Genomic DNA, 21,014 nt, shown 5'->3' on the forward strand with positions numbered 1-21,014 from the left:
ACGTGTAACGGAAACTGCACGTCAACGGAAATTGAACGTCCACGGAAACTGCACGTACACGGAAATTGCACGTCCACGGAAACTGCACGTCCACGAAACTGTTCGTTAAAGGAAAGTGCAATGCAAATCAGAAGTCATTTCGTTAGTGCCTAAAATGTGCGTTCAATATTTATTTTTTCTCTATTTTGGTAGTACATTTTTCACGTTTATTACAGGCCTTCTAAAGATTAGTCCTTAAACGGCATTTTCATAAAAATCGGCGGTAAAGTTGGTTCAATCTGGTCAAAAAAAAAAAAACAAGAAAAAAAACATTCATTAATATAATTTAGGATTTAGATATTTGCACAATACTATCCATTCTTGTTATATTTGTTTGTGTAATCTTGTCTGCCGTGGTTTATTTATTACATTGTGGTTATACGGATCACAGTAAAGATTTAGGATGTGGTTTTTATATTCTGTTCGCTAGTAGCATATCGGAAATTAGTCATTTCTACCCGGGGTTAAATACATGAATCATTCTGCGGTTTAGATAACTTTAAGGTGAAAAGAGCAGTAATTCGGCCGAAACTATGCTTCCGTGGTGTAGTCATAATAGGTCCCTTTTTTCAATTTTTATGCGATTGTATATAACAAGGGGGCTTTAATCGCTAAAATATATTTTGAATGAAGTAATTTAAAACGGTTCTCATGTAACAAGTCCAACGACGGCAAGTTTTGCAGATTGAAACCGAAAGTAGGGTTTAATGTGGACAAGAGCAAATATGACGGTTTTTTAGGGTTAGCAGATCACTTCTGGCTGAATATTCAATCCCCTATTTTTTCTATATTTTAGTCAGTTTATAATAGAGCTTTCTTGAAAAATAGATGTAGGAAAAGGTGTTTCTGTAAAGATACGCAAAAACATATTTGAGCCGCGCCATGAGAAAACCAACATAGTGGGTTTTCGACCAGCATGGATCCAGACCATCCTGCGCATCCGCGCAGTCTTGTCAGGATACATGCTGTTCGCTTCCAAAGCCTAATGCAATAAGAGAAACCATTAGCGAACAGCATGGATCCTGACCAGACTGCGCAGACTGGTCTGGATCCATGCTGGTCGCAAACCCATTATGCTGGTTTTCTCATGGCGCGATTCATTTAAATTGATTGTTTATGAGTATTTGAATTAGTGTTCTTTTATTTAAATTTTGACTTTATTTTTCGCCGGAAACTTACCAATTCCCCGGGGTGTAAGATGGATTTTTCCAGCACCGGTAAAGATACCGGAAATCCCCGTCTGGTATGCAAGAATGAATCTTGTGACATGTATTGATGTCGACAAAACAACACAATAAAATCATCAATTTCTTATTCAAACATGTTTGTGCCATTTTCCAAATATTTATTGTGCGTTTTAATCGACCTGGCAGGGCGGGGTTTCGCGACGGTCCACTGCATTATTGTGCAGGATATGTAGACTCTAGTATATTCGGCAACCTAATTTCTTATTCAGTGGCCATCTGCATGTACCTTACATTGTAACCAATGTAGCGTTGAATTTAGTAGTTGGTTACCGAAAGATTACGGAATTAAACAATTATGTTGCTCTACCTATTTTGCTCTTTTTTTTTAGATTTCCATTATTTGCATAGGTCAGAGATTAACTCCGCCCCGCCAGGTCGAATAAAACGAACAATAGAAAATTTTAATGCACACAATAAACTGAGAAAAATTTAAAATGGATCGTGAAAGATAACAAAACCTTTAATTTTCTCTGATCTTTACAGGGCTCATGACCAAATTTAAATTTTCCATGCGTATTTCACTAATGGGTTCAAATAATTGGGTTCAAATATTTTTTATCTGCAGTTGATATTAACTTTACCTAAATTTGTGTGGCCTCGATATTTTTAATGTATAACAATAAAACATAAATCAATTAACCGTGTAAAATTAAATTACATCAGTCAATATTAAGGTATGATTGATTCAGAAGTAATATTAATTGTGTTGTAGGGGTGGGTGGTGTCGCAACACACTTCGTTTTGAGAAACGGCATAACTCCAACATATCCTGATGGTACAAGTTAAATAATAATACATGTATAACAAATATTGACCAGATAATACAATAATAATAATGCGATACAAACCTAAAACAAATCATAAATAGTGAAAAGAACAGGGCATGAATGCATTAAAATATATAGCCGAAAGGTTGGTGATAAATAAAAGTGACTTGTAATATTTTGTGATTTGGACTACTTTTAATACATATATATTTAATTATGTATCTAATACAAGAATAAAATGTATTTGATATCACAGACTTTAAAATTTTCATTTTAATTTGCATATATTTATCTAGTATAACAATATATAGATGCATGTTTGACCATGATGATTTTAAAACGGGTCTCCTGTTCAAACCTTTCTACGGGAGAACATTCATACTATAAACATGTTATTTATTAACTCGAAATTTAGAGATACGAAATCCAAAATGTTGACTCAATAACTGACTTGGTAGTTCGAATTTTCGAGTAACGTATTTCAAAATTTCGAGTTGGCCTCTCGAGTTTTCGATTATTCCGAGTCAAGTTAATAAATAACATGCATCTGGCACTTATGCTCTTCGATCCGTACATTACTCGCGCTGTAGTACTGTAATTAAAACTGGTAGGATTCCGTCTGTTGTTGATACATGTAGAGAACATCTGTACTCAATATGGTACAGTAGAAGTAACAAGAACAAGAATACGCTTTTTATATTCTATATAATGTTTCCGGTCGTTTAAAGGCATGAGCACACTAATATAAAATTGAGAAACTGCCAATGGCTGCAGCAAACACCAATACCCATTTTAAATGTCTATATCTTACATTTTTTTGAAGAAAAAAATTGTGGGGTCATGTTTGATGCAAGAAAAAAATTGTTTCAGTCAAAAAAAGATACCGTAAAATCAGCTAAAAATGAGACCCCAGATTATAGTGGTGGTATATGACCTAAGTTTCCATGAAAAAAAATCAGTAATACTTTTATTTCATTATGAAAAAGCTACCTAAATGTGAAGAAAATGCAAAGAAATTATGAAAAATAGCTCTACAGAGCAAGTAAACGGAGAACAACGTGAATCCGCCATTTATGTGATTACCATTTTTTCGCGTCAGTTTATCTATTTGGTGTTTGTGTACCTTAAAGACCTGCTCCAATCTTACCTTTTAACCTTAAACTGTCACTGAAAAAGCATGAAAATCCTGACTATGACGCCTGTCAAAATAGAGTCTATTTTATATAAAATTCTGTATAAAATACCTGTGGTTTTGCATGCTAAAGTGTGGCGCGTGGCCGTTAACTGTTGCCTATTGTAATCATGGGTTGCATACACACATCAAAATTTGAATAGCCGCGGACCAGGGCTTTAAAACAGGATGTTTTGACATGAACCGTTTTCGCCGATTTGGATGAATAGACTGATTAACGATTCCGAGTAAGGAATAGTATTAATTCATACACAATTAACGCAAATTATCCGCAGGAAATAGCTGGAATACATAGTCAATGATTCTTGCACGTGCGAGTAACTGTCTGTAGATGAATTCTCTCCACTTCCAACCATTTTTCAAATGATTTTCTCGAGTTCGACGGTCGATGATTGTTTTGCAGTTAATCGACTGATAGTTGCTTTTGATTTATTAAACTGCTACTACTGTTGCTTCTCACACAAAATCAAAAATGTTCCATTTTCCGATTTAGTATAACCCAGGGTCTATATTCTTTTCATCTGCAAAGACAAGAAAACATTCTAAAAAAATAGTCAAGTGTATTTTCGGTATATGGAAGCTTTGCATGTAGGGTACGTTCACAGATATCTAAACAGACACATCTGAATTGTTTCAAATCATATTGGTACTTATTACTTCAGCCTGGCACAATAAGTAAGACATATTTCATACAGGTATTTCTGAAAATATTTTCTTACTAACATAAAGATACACGGTTTACCTTCATAGCAGTAATACTGAAAACTAATGTAACAAACACTATCTACATAAGAGCCACTTAGGTAACTTACGTAACAGATACACGAGTTACCTATATTACAATCGTACTAGTAACTTCCATGATAGACTAGCTCCTAGACTATGATATATCTTTTTACATTTTTATGATTGAATGTAGTGAACTGAGCCAGTCTATATCCTATGTCCAATAATTTCAACATCAGTCCTGAGTGAAAATCTCTAAAATAGACTGGCTTTTGTCTCTATGAAATTGAATTTGTCAAAAAAGGGAAAAATATAGAAATATAGTTATTATCAGTCTAGTGGCTAGTCTACTTCCATGACAGTCACTCTGTTACTTACTTTATTATCACTCTAACAATTGAATAACAGACACAGAGGTTGCTTACATAGCAGTCATGGTTGTAAGTTACATAACAGTCATGGTAGTTACTAACTTACTTAACAGTCATGGTAGTAACTTACATAACAATCATGGTAGTAACTTACATAACAGATACTCTGGTCGTCAGTAATTCGTCATCTTCCTCCGCCATTTGGTTACTACTTCCCCTGTTCAATATTAGCTGAAACAATGATCAAAAATTAAAGAACTATTTTTGCTTTGTAACGGCATTTGTATCTGATATTAGTATAATGTATCATTGTATGTTACGAGTCTTTAACATCCAAAGAGAATACATTTTGCATTGGATACATGGATCAACTCTAACTTGGAAGGAACAGTTATGTACATATCTAAAAGTAGTTGTCATTTTGTTTCCATTTATAATAAGTTTTACATACACGACGAATGTAATGTTCAGTTTCAGTCTGTTTAAGAACTGTAGCAACATGTGTTTAGCATAATTTTTGTACTTTTATAATATTACCCAGATACATGTTCTTTTCTTTCTAAAATATGCAATTAACATTTTTAGAGCGACATTACAAGAATTAAGTAGTCTAACCACAATTACACAATGTGACGTTGTCTATTGTTTGCCTCATTTGCCCTGGTACTATGAAAAAATCGTCCGTTTTTATCTTGTAATTGAAATATCGATATGTGTTTATTACGGTGTCCCGTTAGGGTCATCGTGTTATCGCTGTCGCCTCAAGCATGCGCGATGCCACGACAGCGATAACAGGATGGCCCTAACGGGACACCGTAGTTTATACCCCAAGTTCGTTCGCTTGTTTCATCTTTGTATTGATGGCGTCAACTGCATCATCAGTTGTCAGATACATTCGTTCCTCATAGGACTTGAGAAATTCTGTAGCCTCCATTACTCTCCATACCTCATCTATAATACCACAGAATCAGGTCCATTACATTGTACTGCAGCCACATTACTGTGAAATCATTGATATTCGTGGGGAACCATTTTTCGTGGTTTTCGCTGTTGCGTAAATTCACGAAATTAAATCTCAACGAACAAATGAAATTGCCACTCATTTTATCTTCAAAAGCTGAATGCTATGAGAAAAAAATCTGGAAAAATATCATTTGGAATCACAGAACGCAACCAAGTAATGTAATAGCAGACTCGGTTTTAATGAGTCTGTTCATGACAGGTAATGAAATGTGCAATACCCCTAACGCCCCCTAGCACCGGCTTAAGCGGAATTCTATCATAGTAAAAAACGAGTATACCCTATGATCCCAAAAGAACCAGAAAATACAACAACACTGATTCCCGCAAGATTACCGTTTGTGCCCGAGAAATGAAACCCCGTGCCAACAGTAGATGTCAGAATGATAAAATAATCCAGTTAAAGTTTTAGCGATATCGGCACCTTAGTGCAAAAAGTGAATAAGTCATTCTTTAATTCAATGGAGTTATCCACTTTTTGCACTGAGATGACGATATATTGTTCTGTAAAGGAACTGTTTAAATGTGTTTAATACAGAATCTAGGAAACAATATAACAATGAGAATAAATCTAAAAAAAGGGGTAGGTTACAAAAACAATTTGTGCTGGAAAAAATGTTACTTTAAGAATATTTTATTGCAAATGTTACACAAGATACATTCATACACATACAGACAGACATAACAACACAAGCAATAGGATATTGACGGACGTATTGAAATACTTATCGAGTCAACATCCGGAAAGATAATATTTACAATACTATGGATGACTGTTATACTAATGTATAAAAATGTTACAAAAGTGAATGGTTATATCACCATTATAAGCAATATTTAAAGGATGAAGGTGTGGTTCATTGTCCATCAAATACTGACCGTTAATATTGCTAAACAAAACTTCAACATCCACAGACTGGTAGTCTTCCACGAGCTGAAAGGAAGTACAGTTAAAAAGTCAAATCTCCGGTTATTACCGACAATAAGTTTCGGTCATGGCCGAAGGATGCCGAAGGATTCCGAAGACGCATACGGAGGCTACGTAATCGCACGAGACCCATCACGTTAATGTTATATTTTTGTTTTATATAACGACTAAAATGTGGTTTTTGTTGCTGTTTGTTTTGTTTTGCTTGGTTGAAACAACATTCTAGTTTACATTTTACAGCTTTTTATTTTTGCCCCGCGTTATGACATAGGTCATGTTGCGGTTTGATTTGTTTTCACGCAGGCATTTATTATGTTGATATGTGAATAAGCAGGCCTTGACCTTGGTCGCTTAAGTTTGCTTGTTTTCACATGTTTATCAATGTTAGTTGAATAATATGCATCAGCTGAGCATTACAAATTTCTTGAATCCTTAGAGCATAAAGTTCTCGGCCATTTACTTTTGCGATATCAGTACACGAACATTATCTTAATCCTTACCCTTCTAAATTTCTATAATGGACTTGTCCGTCTTTAAATTTGGATAGTACCATTAACTGTTAAAAGGGGTGCTTACAAAAAAGATACAGACTGAATGGCGAACAGTGCAGATCATGATCAGACTGCACGGATGTGCAGACTGATCATGATCTACACTGGTCGCAAAGGCAGAATCACTCGTGTCCAGCATGATAAGGGTTAAGACGCATTGCTTTGTGATGGAGAAGGTTTACCTTGTCCTGTTAAAAAACTGAATCACGCTTTAGGAGACATGTGACTATTATTTCAAGTCATTGTGTACCTGTGCGAGAATGCAGTGAACATGTGAAAACTACGCTGTCAGTATCATTTAATCAATGACTTTGTATTTATTGATAAATTAATATATTGTAAGAGACATTAATACTGAAATATTTTTATTGTAGTCATTAAACAAGGTTACTTATTGTATGTGCATAATACATGTAAAAAGACGACTTATATAAAGAGATTACATTACCACAATGACGCCGACTGACAGACCGAACTAATCTGCGTCTTCAAAAGTCCTAAATATCACGTAAATACAACAAAGGTTTAGCTTATGTTACTGTTACCTGTTTCAGAACTTTAGCACCAACAGAATCAATGAAAGAAACACCGGAAAGGTCAAGGACAATGTGGTGTAATAAGTTATCTTCCATCAGAGAGGCGCAAGCAATTGTCTGTCGGATAAGGTCGCTGCGGTCCATGCTACTGTCGTCTGTAGACATCATGTTCGGGAGTAGTGCAGCCGTACTCTTGAAATTAATATAAACTTTATAATTATGTGGCATTATATTGTGTATAATACAGATACAGAGATTAAGGGAAACATTAAACTTTTGAAGATTTGTGAAAATGCTCGATATCTTGTAATGGAAAAAAGTTTAGAAATTTGATTCAACGGTTAAAACAATTTTGACTAGTCCGTCTCTCTTTGATAATATGGGATAATAAATACAGCTGGTATTATTTACAGTCTTTCATTCACATACTTTCATAAAACAGGACACACATGTTTGGTTTTTTTTTACATTTTAAGTACGTCTGGGACAATGTAATGAAAATATGGAAAGACAACTTTTACAGTAACTGTTATAGAAATCATTAAGATCTAGATTTGTTCCTAACATAAAAAAAGATCACACAGACTGACAGGCGAGACATTCTCTCTGGCTAAATAGTGAGGTCATAATTGAAATACAATCAGAAAAGTTGTAAATGTATCATTATTTAAAACTAATTGTGAGCCCCAGAAGTGCTTTTTTATATCAAACCTTGACATTTGCACCAGGATATACAGTTTGAAAACACCTGTAGACATAATAAGAGGCTGTGTAATTACCAAAGAAGAACTTCAATAGACCTGTACTTATGCCTTCAAATTAACAGGAACGTACAGTAAATGTCGAAATTAGGCAACTTTTAATCTTGGAAATGGATATACAAATCTAAAGGTTATTGCCTCTTACATTTTTCTGACTCATTCTGATTCGTTCAGCCTTCAGCTGTCTCTTGGCCTGCCTCTTCTTTTTCTCAGGGATCACACCGGTCAATGTATACACTTGCTTCACAAACAACGAGCCGTTGGCGTAGTACAGAGGTGAGTTATACCCAATTATTCTTACCCCCGACACTGAGCCTGTCTAAAAGACGAACATACCTTGACGGGTTTATAGAAGTAATACAAACTATTTTTTAATGCTATTTAGATGGCTTAGCGGGTCAATCTGTGGTAGACAGGAAATTGACTTAAATGCAACCTCAAGAATTATGTGTTTTCAATAACAATTTAAAGATGTCCAAATGTAAGTCCCTCAAAGTGAGTATGCTATCTTTTATAATCAATAGCTATATTTAGACTTCACGAACGTATGTATCTGAAAAAAATGAAACTATTCTTAACTGCTTTATTTATTAAGATTACATGTACTTATTTTCTTATGTGGCGCTTTTGCATACCTGTATAAATTTCGAACTGTCTTGGTAAAGTTGCACTGCCTCAAGTTTTTCTAGGTTGTCTGCCTTTGTTCTGAAATATCAAGAGAGTTATTTCTTTATTAATAAATTCTTTGCCAATGGTTAATCGTTTAAAAATGAAAATATGATAAAAACTCAATCATTTTGGTTCACAAGATTTAGTATTAGAAAGTAACAAATAAATGCGGAACTCAGTACCATAAGACATTTACTCTCGTAAAAAAGTGTTTTCTATGTACAAAGTCTGACGATGTACCTCTGAGAGCGAATGACAACAGTGAAGAATGAAAACAACATGCCCAGTAAAATACCATAGTCAACATGGAGCACAACAACAGCGAGAAATGTTACAATCCATATCAACTGAAAAATGTATAATCTATAAAATAATATACTTTTACAAACATTATTATAAATAAACGTCTTTATGTTCGTGCATTTAAATCTTAAAAGAAAGTGTTTCAAGTAATTGTCTGCTATATTGCACTCTCATCTGTTGGAAGTTCGTCATAATCCCGAACCAGGGAGCCATAGTAGGCATCTGACGTGTCTGAACGGCTATACCACAACGGACCCAGAAAAGTACGCACTTTTTAATATGTAATAGCACCGAAACAACTTCGTCGTTTTACACTGACAGATCGTTCATGGACAAAACAAATCACATCCGAATCCTAGTGCCTATAAGCCGGTTAATTACAATGACATATGATTTTAATTCAAAAGGGGACTGCATATGTATATTTTTAACTTAAAACATACTTTTTTATGTAATTTTAAGAATTTGTTAAATACTCAAACTTGTCCAGATTACATTAAAATATGACATACAAAATCATAAACAGAAGTTCTGTAAATCCTCGGAAGATCTAGAAATTGTAGAAATAAACTTCGCAAAGCCACAGTGATTATAGACGCTAGTACACACTGAAAATATAACAAATAAGATGAAGAGAAGAAGGATATTTCTTTAAAAACGATCAAGTGCAATTTCGAATGATTTCTGTTTAAGGTAGTTCTGCACGTTAGGATCAAAACTTTTCTACAATCATGGTGAATTTGATTAAACCCTGATTTTTCAAAAACTCAGAATATACTAACAAAATTCCGCAAATAAAAAAGTAAAGTTGTTGTATTAGTAAATTTACCCGCGGATTTCCATTAAATCACAAAATGATTTTCGTTTCCGTATGCCGTGTCCAGGCTTTATTCTACGTTTCCCGGATAAATGACGTTACGACATTACTTCCGGTTTATCAAACGTGCATTAAAAGCAAACAAAATTAGAAAAACCTTGTCCCAACCACAAGGACATGGTAAAACAACAATTTTTAGATGTGGTTATTTGACAATTTATGAAAAGCAGCGTAATAATGAAAGTGTAAAAAGATAGATTTGTGTGAAAAAGTTGTTTGACTTTAACATGGTACTGTTAAAAGTGTATTCTATAGTTTAAACAATTCGATATTGTTATAAAACTAACATTGACTACTGTGAGAATTATTATCCAAATATTGCATAATGAATTGTTAGGTTTTATTTGAAATATTGTGTATTTGTGTTTTTCAGTTAAATAACGAAAGAAAACAAGATCGACTATACCAGGAGGAAGATTTAACTAACACTACGTAATGTTTGATGACTGGAAGAACAGTGATTACATTAGACAATGGTTGGAACAAAAGTAAACAGTTTTATACTTATTTGATTAGAACATTAGTAAACAAGTCTTTACTTACATTTTTTTTGTACATTCGGCCATGTTTGGAACAAGCTAAACAGTTTAATACTCAAAAAATGATCAGTTTTCTACTTACTGGAACAACAGGAACAGTACTATACTTACATTAGATAAAATGTGGAACAAAGAGGACAGTTTTCTACTTATTGGAACAATATAGTGAACATATTTATACTTATATTAGGTAATGCTAGTATCTATAATGAACAGTTTTATACCCACATTATGTAATGTTTTGAACAATAATGAACAGGTTTATATTTATATAAAGTCATGTTTGGATCTCATACTTACACAAGGTAACGTTAAGAACAATAATGAATAGTTTTATACTTACATTAGGTAATGTTTGGAACAATAATGAACAGTTTCATACTTACATTAGATATTGTCCCACAGTTTTATACTTACATTAGGTAATGTTTGGAACAATAATGAACAGTTTCATACTTACATTAATTTAGATATTGTCCCACAGTTTTATACTTACATTAGGTAATGTTTGGAACAATAATGAACAGTTTTATACTTACATTAGATATTGTCCCACAGTTTTATACTTACATTAGATAATGTTTGGAACAATAATGAACATTTTTATACTTACATTAGATATTGTCCCACAGTTTTATACTTACATTAGGTAATGTTTGGAACAATAATGAACAGTTTCATACTTACATTAGATATTGTCCCACAGTTTTATACTAACATTAGGTAATGTTTGGAACAATAATGAACAGTTTTATACTTACATTAGGTAATGTTTGGAACAATAATGAACAGTTTTATACTTACATTAGGTAATGTTTGGAACAATAATGAACAGTTTCATACTTACATTAGATATTGTCCCACAGTTTTATACTTACATTAGGTAATGTTTGGAACAATAATGAACAGTTTCATACTTACATTAGATATTGTCCCACAGTTTTATAATTACATTAGGTAATGTTTGGAACAATAATGAACAGTTTCATACTTACATTAGATATTGATCACAAGTTTTATACCTCCATTAGGTTATGTTTTGAACAATAATGAACAGTTTTATACTTACATTAGATATTGTCCCACAAGTTTATACTTACATTAGGTAATGTCTGGAACAATGGTCCAATGGAGACAATCACAATCAGCACTAATGTTGCTGAAAACACACTGGCAAGCTGGAAATACACAGTAAACTTATAAACAAATATTTGTGTTTGCAGTTTTGCAAATCTGAAAAGGTGTGCGACTTTATCAAAGTATTGTGCAAAGTGTCTTCTTTTATTCATACAATTATTACTTAAAATGATTTCTTTAGTTGATCTGTTTAAAGTTCTTACTTCGGAGCTTTAACATTTCAACAGCAATTTGAATTTCATCGGGTTATTGCACGGGCTTATTTATGATGGATTGACAACCAAATGCAACAGTACCATTTAACAAATATGCTGAAGCGGCAATATATTATCCTACTAAATGGGCTCACCTACGGGTATTCTCAGACACGTATTTGATATACAATCATGTACTTTAAAAAAAAAACCTTGAGATTATTTTATACACTTACTTGTGTTTTACCGCCAGCTGATTCTTGCACGGAACTTCTTGAAACAGAGGCAGCGTACGGATAGCACGAGAAAAACGATCCAAATATGTTGCCAGCTCCGTAAGCAATCAGTTCCTGTTTGAATTATATGAAAATGGTTAACATAAGAAACCAAAGCAGAGGTCTCATCAATTATTGAGGTAAAAAGTGGAAGTTGCAAAGTGTATGAGGGTTTGGTCCGGATGTCCTCCAGTTTAGAACTATTTGCTATAGGAAAAATAGCGGGGGTTTAGACAATTGCAGCAGGGGGGAATCCGCAGCCCATACCGCCAAGTTGAATTCGTGAGAGATTCAGTAGCAATATGACATCTTTATATACTATCTGGTAAAGAACTGAATGCACATTCGTATTGCTATTTTCTTTTAAGATACTAGTATGAGTCTTAATTCAATTGACAAAATACGTGTTAAAATGTTTATATAATACCTGATTTGCATCGTAACTGTAACCATGTTTTTTCGCCATCAGTGCGGCAAGTCCCACACATTGAGAAAAAGCGACTATTGCTATAATGAACACATCTGCTGTGTAGACACTTGTTGAAGGTAGGCTGGGTATCGAAGGCTTTGGCAGACTGTAATATACACATGACCAAGCATTGATAAGTAAGTAAAAATTAGTCCCGCTTTATTTTTGGCAAATGCATTAAGAAGATTAAATTTCAACACTAAACTAAAATTTAGATTAAAGCAAAGAAATTAAAGCTATATAATTATGGTTTTCTTTTTTATACAGAGCTCGGACTACCCGCTTTGACCAAAAAAAAAAATCGTAAATAACTCATGGCTTAGACAGCTGAATAAAATACAAACCATTGCGTCTGAAGCAAGCATAATGTAAAAATCTTAGAAAACATTAGCTTGAAAATTGAAGTATTACTTAAAATTTAATTGTTCAAATTGCTTCAGATTTAAACGATAAAAAATCCAACGATGTTTCTTCTCTCCTATTAATAATTTGACCATTTTTCTTAAGTAGAAGAAAATCAAAATTGTGAATACTTAACCCTCTAGGTATTTCACCGACAATTTTCATCCCATAGTTTTCGGAGAAATTTAAGAAATATGACGTCATCGTTCCAGCCACAACCTGTAACATCATTATATTGTTATAGTCTAATTATGTATAATCCGGGTTAATGTCTTACAATAAAGGTGTTTTGCTGAACACATAATTATGTTTATATGAAATTATGAATTATTCTTGGTAAAGCTCTGTCCAAGATAAATCTGAGTGTCAGAGTTAAATAGCATATCTTAAACACAGGCCTGTGTCCAGGATATTTTTGCTGGGGGGGCCCAACCTGGGGTGGGTTTGGGAGGGGTATCCCCTCCTGATGTTGAAATTTTTTTAATATGGTACATGAAAAGATGCATTTTCCTGCTACCTGAAACACCTTTAAGGATGCATGAATGTATTATATAATTAAGGAAAAGTCTATTTTTTAATCATTTCATCAAGCCTTTTCGCTGTATGTATGATTGTACAGTCACAGTGTATGGACTTCATTTTTCTGTATGATACCCAGGTCTCAGTGTATTGGCTCTGATTATAGTGATATATACCAATCCAATGTATAACCAGCTACCAGTAATAAAGAAGCTAGTGGTTTCAAAATCAACTTTATTTATCATTATAAAACAAACTATATGATTGTCAGCAATAATTATACTACATTCTAATCAAATGAATAAAATTTCATTCATTCTACCCTTTTCTTTCAATCATAATATAAAAAACTGTTTTCTAATTAAATTAAAAAAACAAATAATATGTGTAATTTCACTAAAAAGAAAGTTATCAAAAACTGCTCAAAACTGATATACAAAATGACATGATTTGTAGAAAAATGATTTACTAAGTTCACAAATAGGTATTAATAATAAAATAAATAAAAACACAAAAATATTTTTTTGAACTTTTTCTGCATTTCTTGTGTTCTAAGCAAATATAATGAAAAACTACCCACTACCCAATCAAGTACCATGTTTAAAAAGCAAGCGATCAATGACGCATGTAGCGTTAGAATTTGTCAGACTGGATTCCCAGGCTATGAAGCATGTACAGATAAATTTTTACCTGTAACATGCCTGGGGCTAATTTCCACTACCGGACACGGTTTTATGACTCTTTAGCCTGTGTATTGCTGTTTAACACTTGTCATAATCAATTTACATTGATTCTTAAATCAGCTTGGTAGATTCCTCAGGGCCGGGATTTTGGTTTAGTGCGGGTGCGGAATTTCTAGCCGGGTCCGGGGACATGTTCCCTCGGCAAAATTGATACACAATGTATTTTGACAAAATATTAGGCTTAAATAATTTAACTTTGCAAATTACAAAAGAATTCGACTGTCGTCCTGGTCCTCCTCTCCAGCATTGATACCATGTTTTGCGAAAGAAGTGAGCCGAAAATTTCATTTGTTGAATGAATGAATGACGTCTCAACTTGAAGCTATAAAAATTTTCCCCGGCAGATTTTAGAAGGGGCATGTACAGGGTGTGCCCCTCCTCTGAGTCCGCTCTCGGATTATAGCATAATGTCTTAATATAAATACTTACTACAATAAGTTCAACAGGAACTGGGAACTTTAACTTGGCTTTAAATCTCTGGTTTATCTGCACTTTTATGATGTATATAATCACCATGCAAACCAGGGACATTATCAATGTGGGGACGTTCGTCTCTGCTATATGGTGGAATATCAGGACATACGTCTGAAACAGGAAAGGATATTTGTGTTTGCTTTCGTAGCTGTTATGTAAGCTGATAAACTGTGCCACTAAATGAAGTCTTGTCACGCAGGCAATAACATTACGAAGTGAAAAGAACAACTTATGAATACTTCATTTTTTTTTTAATTGATTCAGACCATCGACCCGCATCGTAGCATACATCTTTAGGCTGTAGGTACATGTAGTGTATTGTTTTGTTGTTTTTATGAAGTCGCCACTCATAACCCATAATAGCAGCTCCTCCAGTAGAAAATTGTTAATTCAAAATGAAGTATATTGCAAGATACATAAATGCATACATTTCAGACGCTTTCCTGGTTCTTTAACGTTACCAACCCATGCATTTAGAGGACTCTTAATCGAATGTGAGGTATTTCAGTTACGGAAGCTATGGCTCGATCTCACGACCCCTTGACTCGTAGTCCGGCGTCTTGCCACTGGACTACTACCTTTCTCTGAAGAGTTCTAGATTTATCCTTGAGTCAAATAATACATTAACAAGTACAAGTACTTCTGTGTATTAGTGCTTGTATGTTACAATAAGAATGTGCACTTGAGATGTCAAAAAATATTGATTTTCTTATGGGAGTTATTTTCTCCTTTAGTCCTGTTCTTAAATATCAGACTATTTGCTAAGTCTTCTAAGAAGGCTAAACTTTAAAACAAATTTGACTTCAAATAACCTTTATGATCTGGAAGACCCCGTCTGAACGAGGAATGTGAAGTCCAAATACATATTTCACTTGACTTGTCCCAACATGCACCGCGGCACCGGTCGTAAATCCACCAATCATCGGGTCGGACATGTAAGTGGTGATAAAACCCATACGAAATATACCCATAAAAAGCTGAAAATATAGCATCATATATATATATATAGTAAAATTTGGTATATTCAATTTTAAAAGTTGTAAAACGATGTAATAGAAATTCTACCTAAAATACAAAAAATAGGCATTTATTGAGAACTCTTGCAACACATTAAACAATCAAATAATTGCAAGGATAGAGCTGTAAGATACTTCATTCTACCAGTAGTCAACTTTTCATTGCAATCAATACAAACAATGTAAGGAACTCTGATGTTAAATTTAACATAAAATAAAATAATTTTTATTATATACCTATATAAATTCTGTAAAAAAATAGGCTTGTACTTCACAATTAAATATGAACAGACAGAAAATAATCCGTATTGTATCTTTTAAATTCCGTATTGTAGCTTCCGTATGCTGCCGGACAACTTTCATTAATATGCATGACCTGACACAGTTCTAAAAAGAGCGCACATGAAAACTTCACTTAGTTCCATTTTAATATCGTTAAACATTGAAGATTTCGTTCAATAACAAAACAACAAACAAAAAGGTAGAGGTATATAATAAAAAAGGTCATTAAAACAGTAGCCAGGTCTGGGACTTTGTATTCGGCTCTCGTGGATTTTGCAAAGTCGGATCACACTCGGCGCTTGCGTGCCTCATGAGATCCGATCTGGCAAAAATCCATTCGAGTCGAATACATCATCCCAGATCGAGCTACTGTTATAATAACCCTATTATATTTGGTACCTGCACAAAACCAACTAGAAGACAGACAGATGCCGCTATATCAAATTTCACATGATTTGGTAATTCTACTTCTATTGGATCACTGGGGTCTGTACTTATGTTCCTTTCTGCATCTGACAAGGAATTCGTGAGATTGGTACCTAGGACGGTGGACGCAAAGGTTGGGTTGTAGAACCGTGATATTACAGAGCCAGTGAGAAGGCTACATAATGCTACGGTGCCTGAAATTGCAAGGAAACTTGTTGAATTAAGTTTACTGATTGATTCTGATCCTTCTAGATTTTCACAGTTTAATTCATTTTATGTTAATCCAGAAATCTTGGTCCTGTACAGAAGTCAATCAGCATTGAATCTGTTATCACAATTATGTATCTAAAAAAGTCAGAATTGCTTTTTCACCATGGCTAAAATGCATTTTCAACCTTTGATGGTCAATGAGCTATAGATAGCGGAAAATACAAATGCAGACATACCCATAGAAATGTGTTTGGATGTACCAAAGATGAAATAGATGAGTACAGGGAAGAACGCCATGTAGAGACCAACCACAGGTGGAAGTTCTGCCAGTAGTGCATACGCCATTCCTACAATGCAATTTCTGTTGATATCGATTATGATCCAAATATAGATGTACGGCCGAAAATTTATATCAGGGAAGCGGCGATTTATTGATAGATTTTTGGCGGTTTTATCTTAGGGAGATTTGGATTCGATCATCAATATTACTAGTAATATGTTCAAATCTTCATAAAGATATGTATTGACCATTATTTCAATTTCTTTCACACAAAAATCTACCATTCTGTTTACGATCTGGTGACAGAAAATCGATTTATCAGGAGGCTATTCCGACGCCCCAGAATAAGAAGGGTGTAAGTGTTAGTTACGCCCTTTTATGAATTATACATATTTAAAACTACATACCAAGGGGCATAATCCTATTTTTAAAAAACAGTTTGTTACTAACTGCTGTGTTGACCAAATTCAATAAAAGGACATAAGTAAAATGTTTTTCAGAATCATAGTAATAGAAGGGCGTTTCTGCACTTAAAGGTTGTATCAGAAGGGCCAACTTACGCCTTATAGAACTAGAAGAGCGTATCTGCCATAGACAGTTTTTTCGTTTTGCCAGAAACTGATTTTCCACTTACGCCCTTCTAATTCTGAGGCGTCGATATTTTGTCAGTAACATGAACCCATGTCTAAACGATGGACATTAGTCAAACGTTAAAACATCTAACCTTGCGGAAGCTGCATTATCCCGACAGTTAGCCCCGAGACTATATCGCTCGGCAAATCTGTACGCCATTTGTATTTCCTCATTATTCTCCAGACAGGAAACCGTTTAGTTAAACATTTCTTCTGGGAGCGTTTGTCACATGGGCATAAATTTTGCACCTGTTCCTTAATAGCTTCGGGTACACTTGGAGATGGTTCTTCTGGTCGCCTGTAAAAGCTCCTAAAGTCTGCTGTTTTCTTGACGCTGCAACAATTTAATGACCTTTCATGTTCATGTTTAATGCTATACTAGCCAAATGTTTAATCCATGTGGTTTACTCGTTGAAGAACACGGCCCTGTAAAGTATCATTCAGTTAACGAGAATGTTTATATACATATCAAGTCCAAATGCTTTCCTAAACATATTTTCCGAAATCTGTATTTGTTGGGTTTAACGTCACCGATGGAATTATAGGTCATATCGCGACTTTCCAGTTTTGATGGTGGAGGAAGACCCCAGGTGCCCCATTCGTGCATTGTTTTATCACGGGCAGTTACCCGGTAGAACTATCGACCTTCCGTAAGTCAGCTGGATGGATTCCTCACAAGGAGAATCCAACGCCCCGAGTGAGGCTCCAACCCACATCAGTGCGGGACAAGTGATTCAAAGTGAACTTAACCATTAGACCACGGAGCCCCCCTCCCTCTCCCCCACTCCCGCAACCCCGAAATCAGTAGGATGGGTAGAGCAAGAGTCGCTTACTTGCAAAAATTCAGTTTTTATCCGATTGAAATTTTAGAACTGTTATGTTGGTAGGCATTGTTTTACACTCTGTTAATGCTACACCCACAAGTTACAGTCAATCCTGACCGCTTCTTGGATACCCAGCTTGCCAGTGGTTTTAATTGACGTGTTGGATTCGGAACTGCAATAGGTGATCTTAATGGTCTCTGTTAGCAAGTGGTATTGATTGTAATCATATAAATGATTAATGTGACATCATACCTGTTTTTGATGACATCTTCACATTCACGTTCGGTTCCGGTAATCACAGTAACAGGGGGCGTAGTACAGTCATGGTCCAGAACCAAGGTGTACTTTGGATCATGGGTTGTGCCCAGACGTAACTCATTCTTTGCTCGCCTGCATTAGAATAATAATTATGGATGAGGGTGACAATATTTTTTCATCTATATATGAGAACGTACTTTTTTCAACTTATAAACGGAAAAAATATGATAATATTGTTGTGTATACACTACGGTCTATGAGTTGACAACTCGAAACAGGCTACCAAAAGATTCATATTCAATTATATATAGCATTAGAGGTAGATTTTGGTTGAATGGCTTATTCCCTTAAGTCAGCTTTGAATACACTGACGGCAACAATCGAAAAAGTCCGCAATGTTATGTCGTTTGGTTGACAGAATATAAGATCTAAACATGGTCGTAATGAACGTCTTTCATAACATATTTTTGTTGTTATTTTAGGAATATTCAAAAACAGTTCAAAAGGAAACTGAAATCCATGTTTAGGAGTGTTCCTTTACTGGCATTATTTCTTGACGTTTACAGAAAATGTTATATCTTTATTTTTGTAGCACTTAGACTGTTTTTCATTTTCATATGTTCATGTTTCGGGTTTACACTGTATTTGCAAAGCGCGAAGTGACATCTTTGTTACTTTCATTTTAACAGTGTTCTGTTTACCTCTTAATCTGTAATCAAATACACAGTAAGGTGAATATTGGGTTAATGTATACATAACTCGTCCTCATTTTCATACTTCATTGAGAACTATCAGTTTAACCATTATAATATATATACATATGTATCTGCTGCCATTTCGTTTTGAGACTCATATAAAGGTAGAACTTCCGGCAGCAAATAAAGTATGTTGTCGGTTTTACATACGGTTGTATAATTTATTCTTTATTTCTTGTTTGCAAATATCTTTTCCTCACAATGCAGCAGAAATAAGATTATGTTGTCTTAATATGTAAATTTCAAAAAGCGTTTATTGTCTTTATCATTATAACTATTGTTGTTGTTATTGGTATTTATCTTGTGCAAAGATTGATATCCTTACGTTTAGTTTACAGCACAGTTATGTTTGTGAACATATGGTTCACAATAAAGGGTAAAAATACATGATAGGTAAGAAACTTATATTCGTAATATCAAAGATTCTTTGCTTCATTAAACTGAAAAAGTAGTTACACGGAAAACCCGTGCATGTTCAAAATATTTGAAATGCTTTTCACAAATATGTTCATTATCATCTCCCGCTTTTTATGAAATGCACCGTAAGTAACGCGCTGACATTACTTTGAGGGCAGTGCCCGTTCTTCCCAGTAAAAAAGGCTTCGTATGTGTCGATGCTCTACATAGGAAATCTGGAAAGAATGAAGTGTGTTTATAATGACAATTTTATCATATATATCCGCCTTTTTTGTTTTCCTTTCAGCCAAATATACCTTAAAAACCCAGTTCTCAAAGAGAGGAGAACCAAGCTACGGAGTTGGATTACCACGTTGTATAATACGGATTTTTATTAACGCCACGAACAATTCGTGCAATGTCCTTTGAACAATTTTACATTTAAAGCTCCGTTCTCTTCCAGTTTTACATCATTCAACAGACTAATAAAAAAGACTTACCGCTGGTTTAGCGCATCTTTCAAAGGATTCGACATCCTTCTTGTCCAGAAGTTAGGTAATCCTCCACCATATAGTTACCCGATATAAATAATTATAAAATTATGAATGGAACTGTTGCAAGAGTTTTATTATATATATTTGACCTACTTCAATAAGGTCAAATGTTTTATGTTTCCTGACCCCGATGAAGCTCTCAGACGTTGGTTACTTTCTGCTAAGATCCATTTGATAATTCGTCGTACTTAAAAAAGCATACAATATATCTTTATAAAAACAAAGGATTTATTTGGGAAAAAAATAATCAAAAGTAAAATGTAAGTTATATTTATATTCCAACGGACGAAAATCTAAACGTTATTTAAGCCTGACATACTTTAAGGACAAATCAACATTCTTTCAGTATACCGTACTCAAACAGAGTCTGTAGTACAACTTAAACGTTCTTGTATAGCGACTTTGTAATGCTACAACAAGGGTTGTCCGAGGGATGGCAAATCATACCATTGTATGTCACATTATAATTGATAAAGAAATTTTATAAATCTTCGGAAGCATAGAATGCAGTCAAGCAAAATAATAGCAAAACTAGGTTTTATTCAGTCTGTTCATGAGAGGTAATGGCATGTTTAGCATTCCTTAAATCCTTAAAACGTCATTACCAGCACTTCTCATGCCCCTAACACGTCATTTCTAGCA

At 34.4% G+C, this 21,014-nt stretch overlaps 1 protein-coding gene across 1 annotated transcript; it reads right to left on the reverse strand.

Moving 5' to 3' along the window:
- Positions 1 to 1,921: 1,921 nt before the first annotated feature.
- On the reverse strand, positions 1,922 to 20,692 carry LOC123557301 (sulfate transporter-like). The gene is made up of 20 exons (XM_045348713.2): positions 20,319 to 20,692; positions 18,662 to 18,799; positions 17,678 to 17,919; positions 16,910 to 17,020; positions 16,437 to 16,657; positions 15,552 to 15,716; positions 14,695 to 14,850; positions 13,140 to 13,222; positions 12,560 to 12,707; positions 12,094 to 12,207; positions 11,627 to 11,704; positions 9,623 to 9,718; positions 9,048 to 9,154; positions 8,774 to 8,843; positions 8,284 to 8,457; positions 7,387 to 7,569; positions 6,242 to 6,296; positions 5,169 to 5,293; positions 4,497 to 4,573; positions 1,922 to 3,766 (listed from the first exon to the last, which is right to left on the reverse strand). The coding sequence occupies exons 1-20, from the start codon at positions 20,351 to 20,353 to the stop codon at positions 3,763 to 3,765; spliced, it is 2,382 nt and encodes a 793-aa protein (XP_045204648.2). The 5' UTR covers positions 20,354 to 20,692; the 3' UTR covers positions 1,922 to 3,762.
- Positions 20,693 to 21,014: the final 322 nt, after the last annotated feature.

The sequence above is a fragment of the Mercenaria mercenaria genome, chromosome 5 (genome assembly GCF_021730395.1).
Source record: "Mercenaria mercenaria strain notata chromosome 5, MADL_Memer_1, whole genome shotgun sequence".
Classification (NCBI taxonomy): Eukaryota; Metazoa; Mollusca; class Bivalvia; order Venerida; family Veneridae; genus Mercenaria; species Mercenaria mercenaria.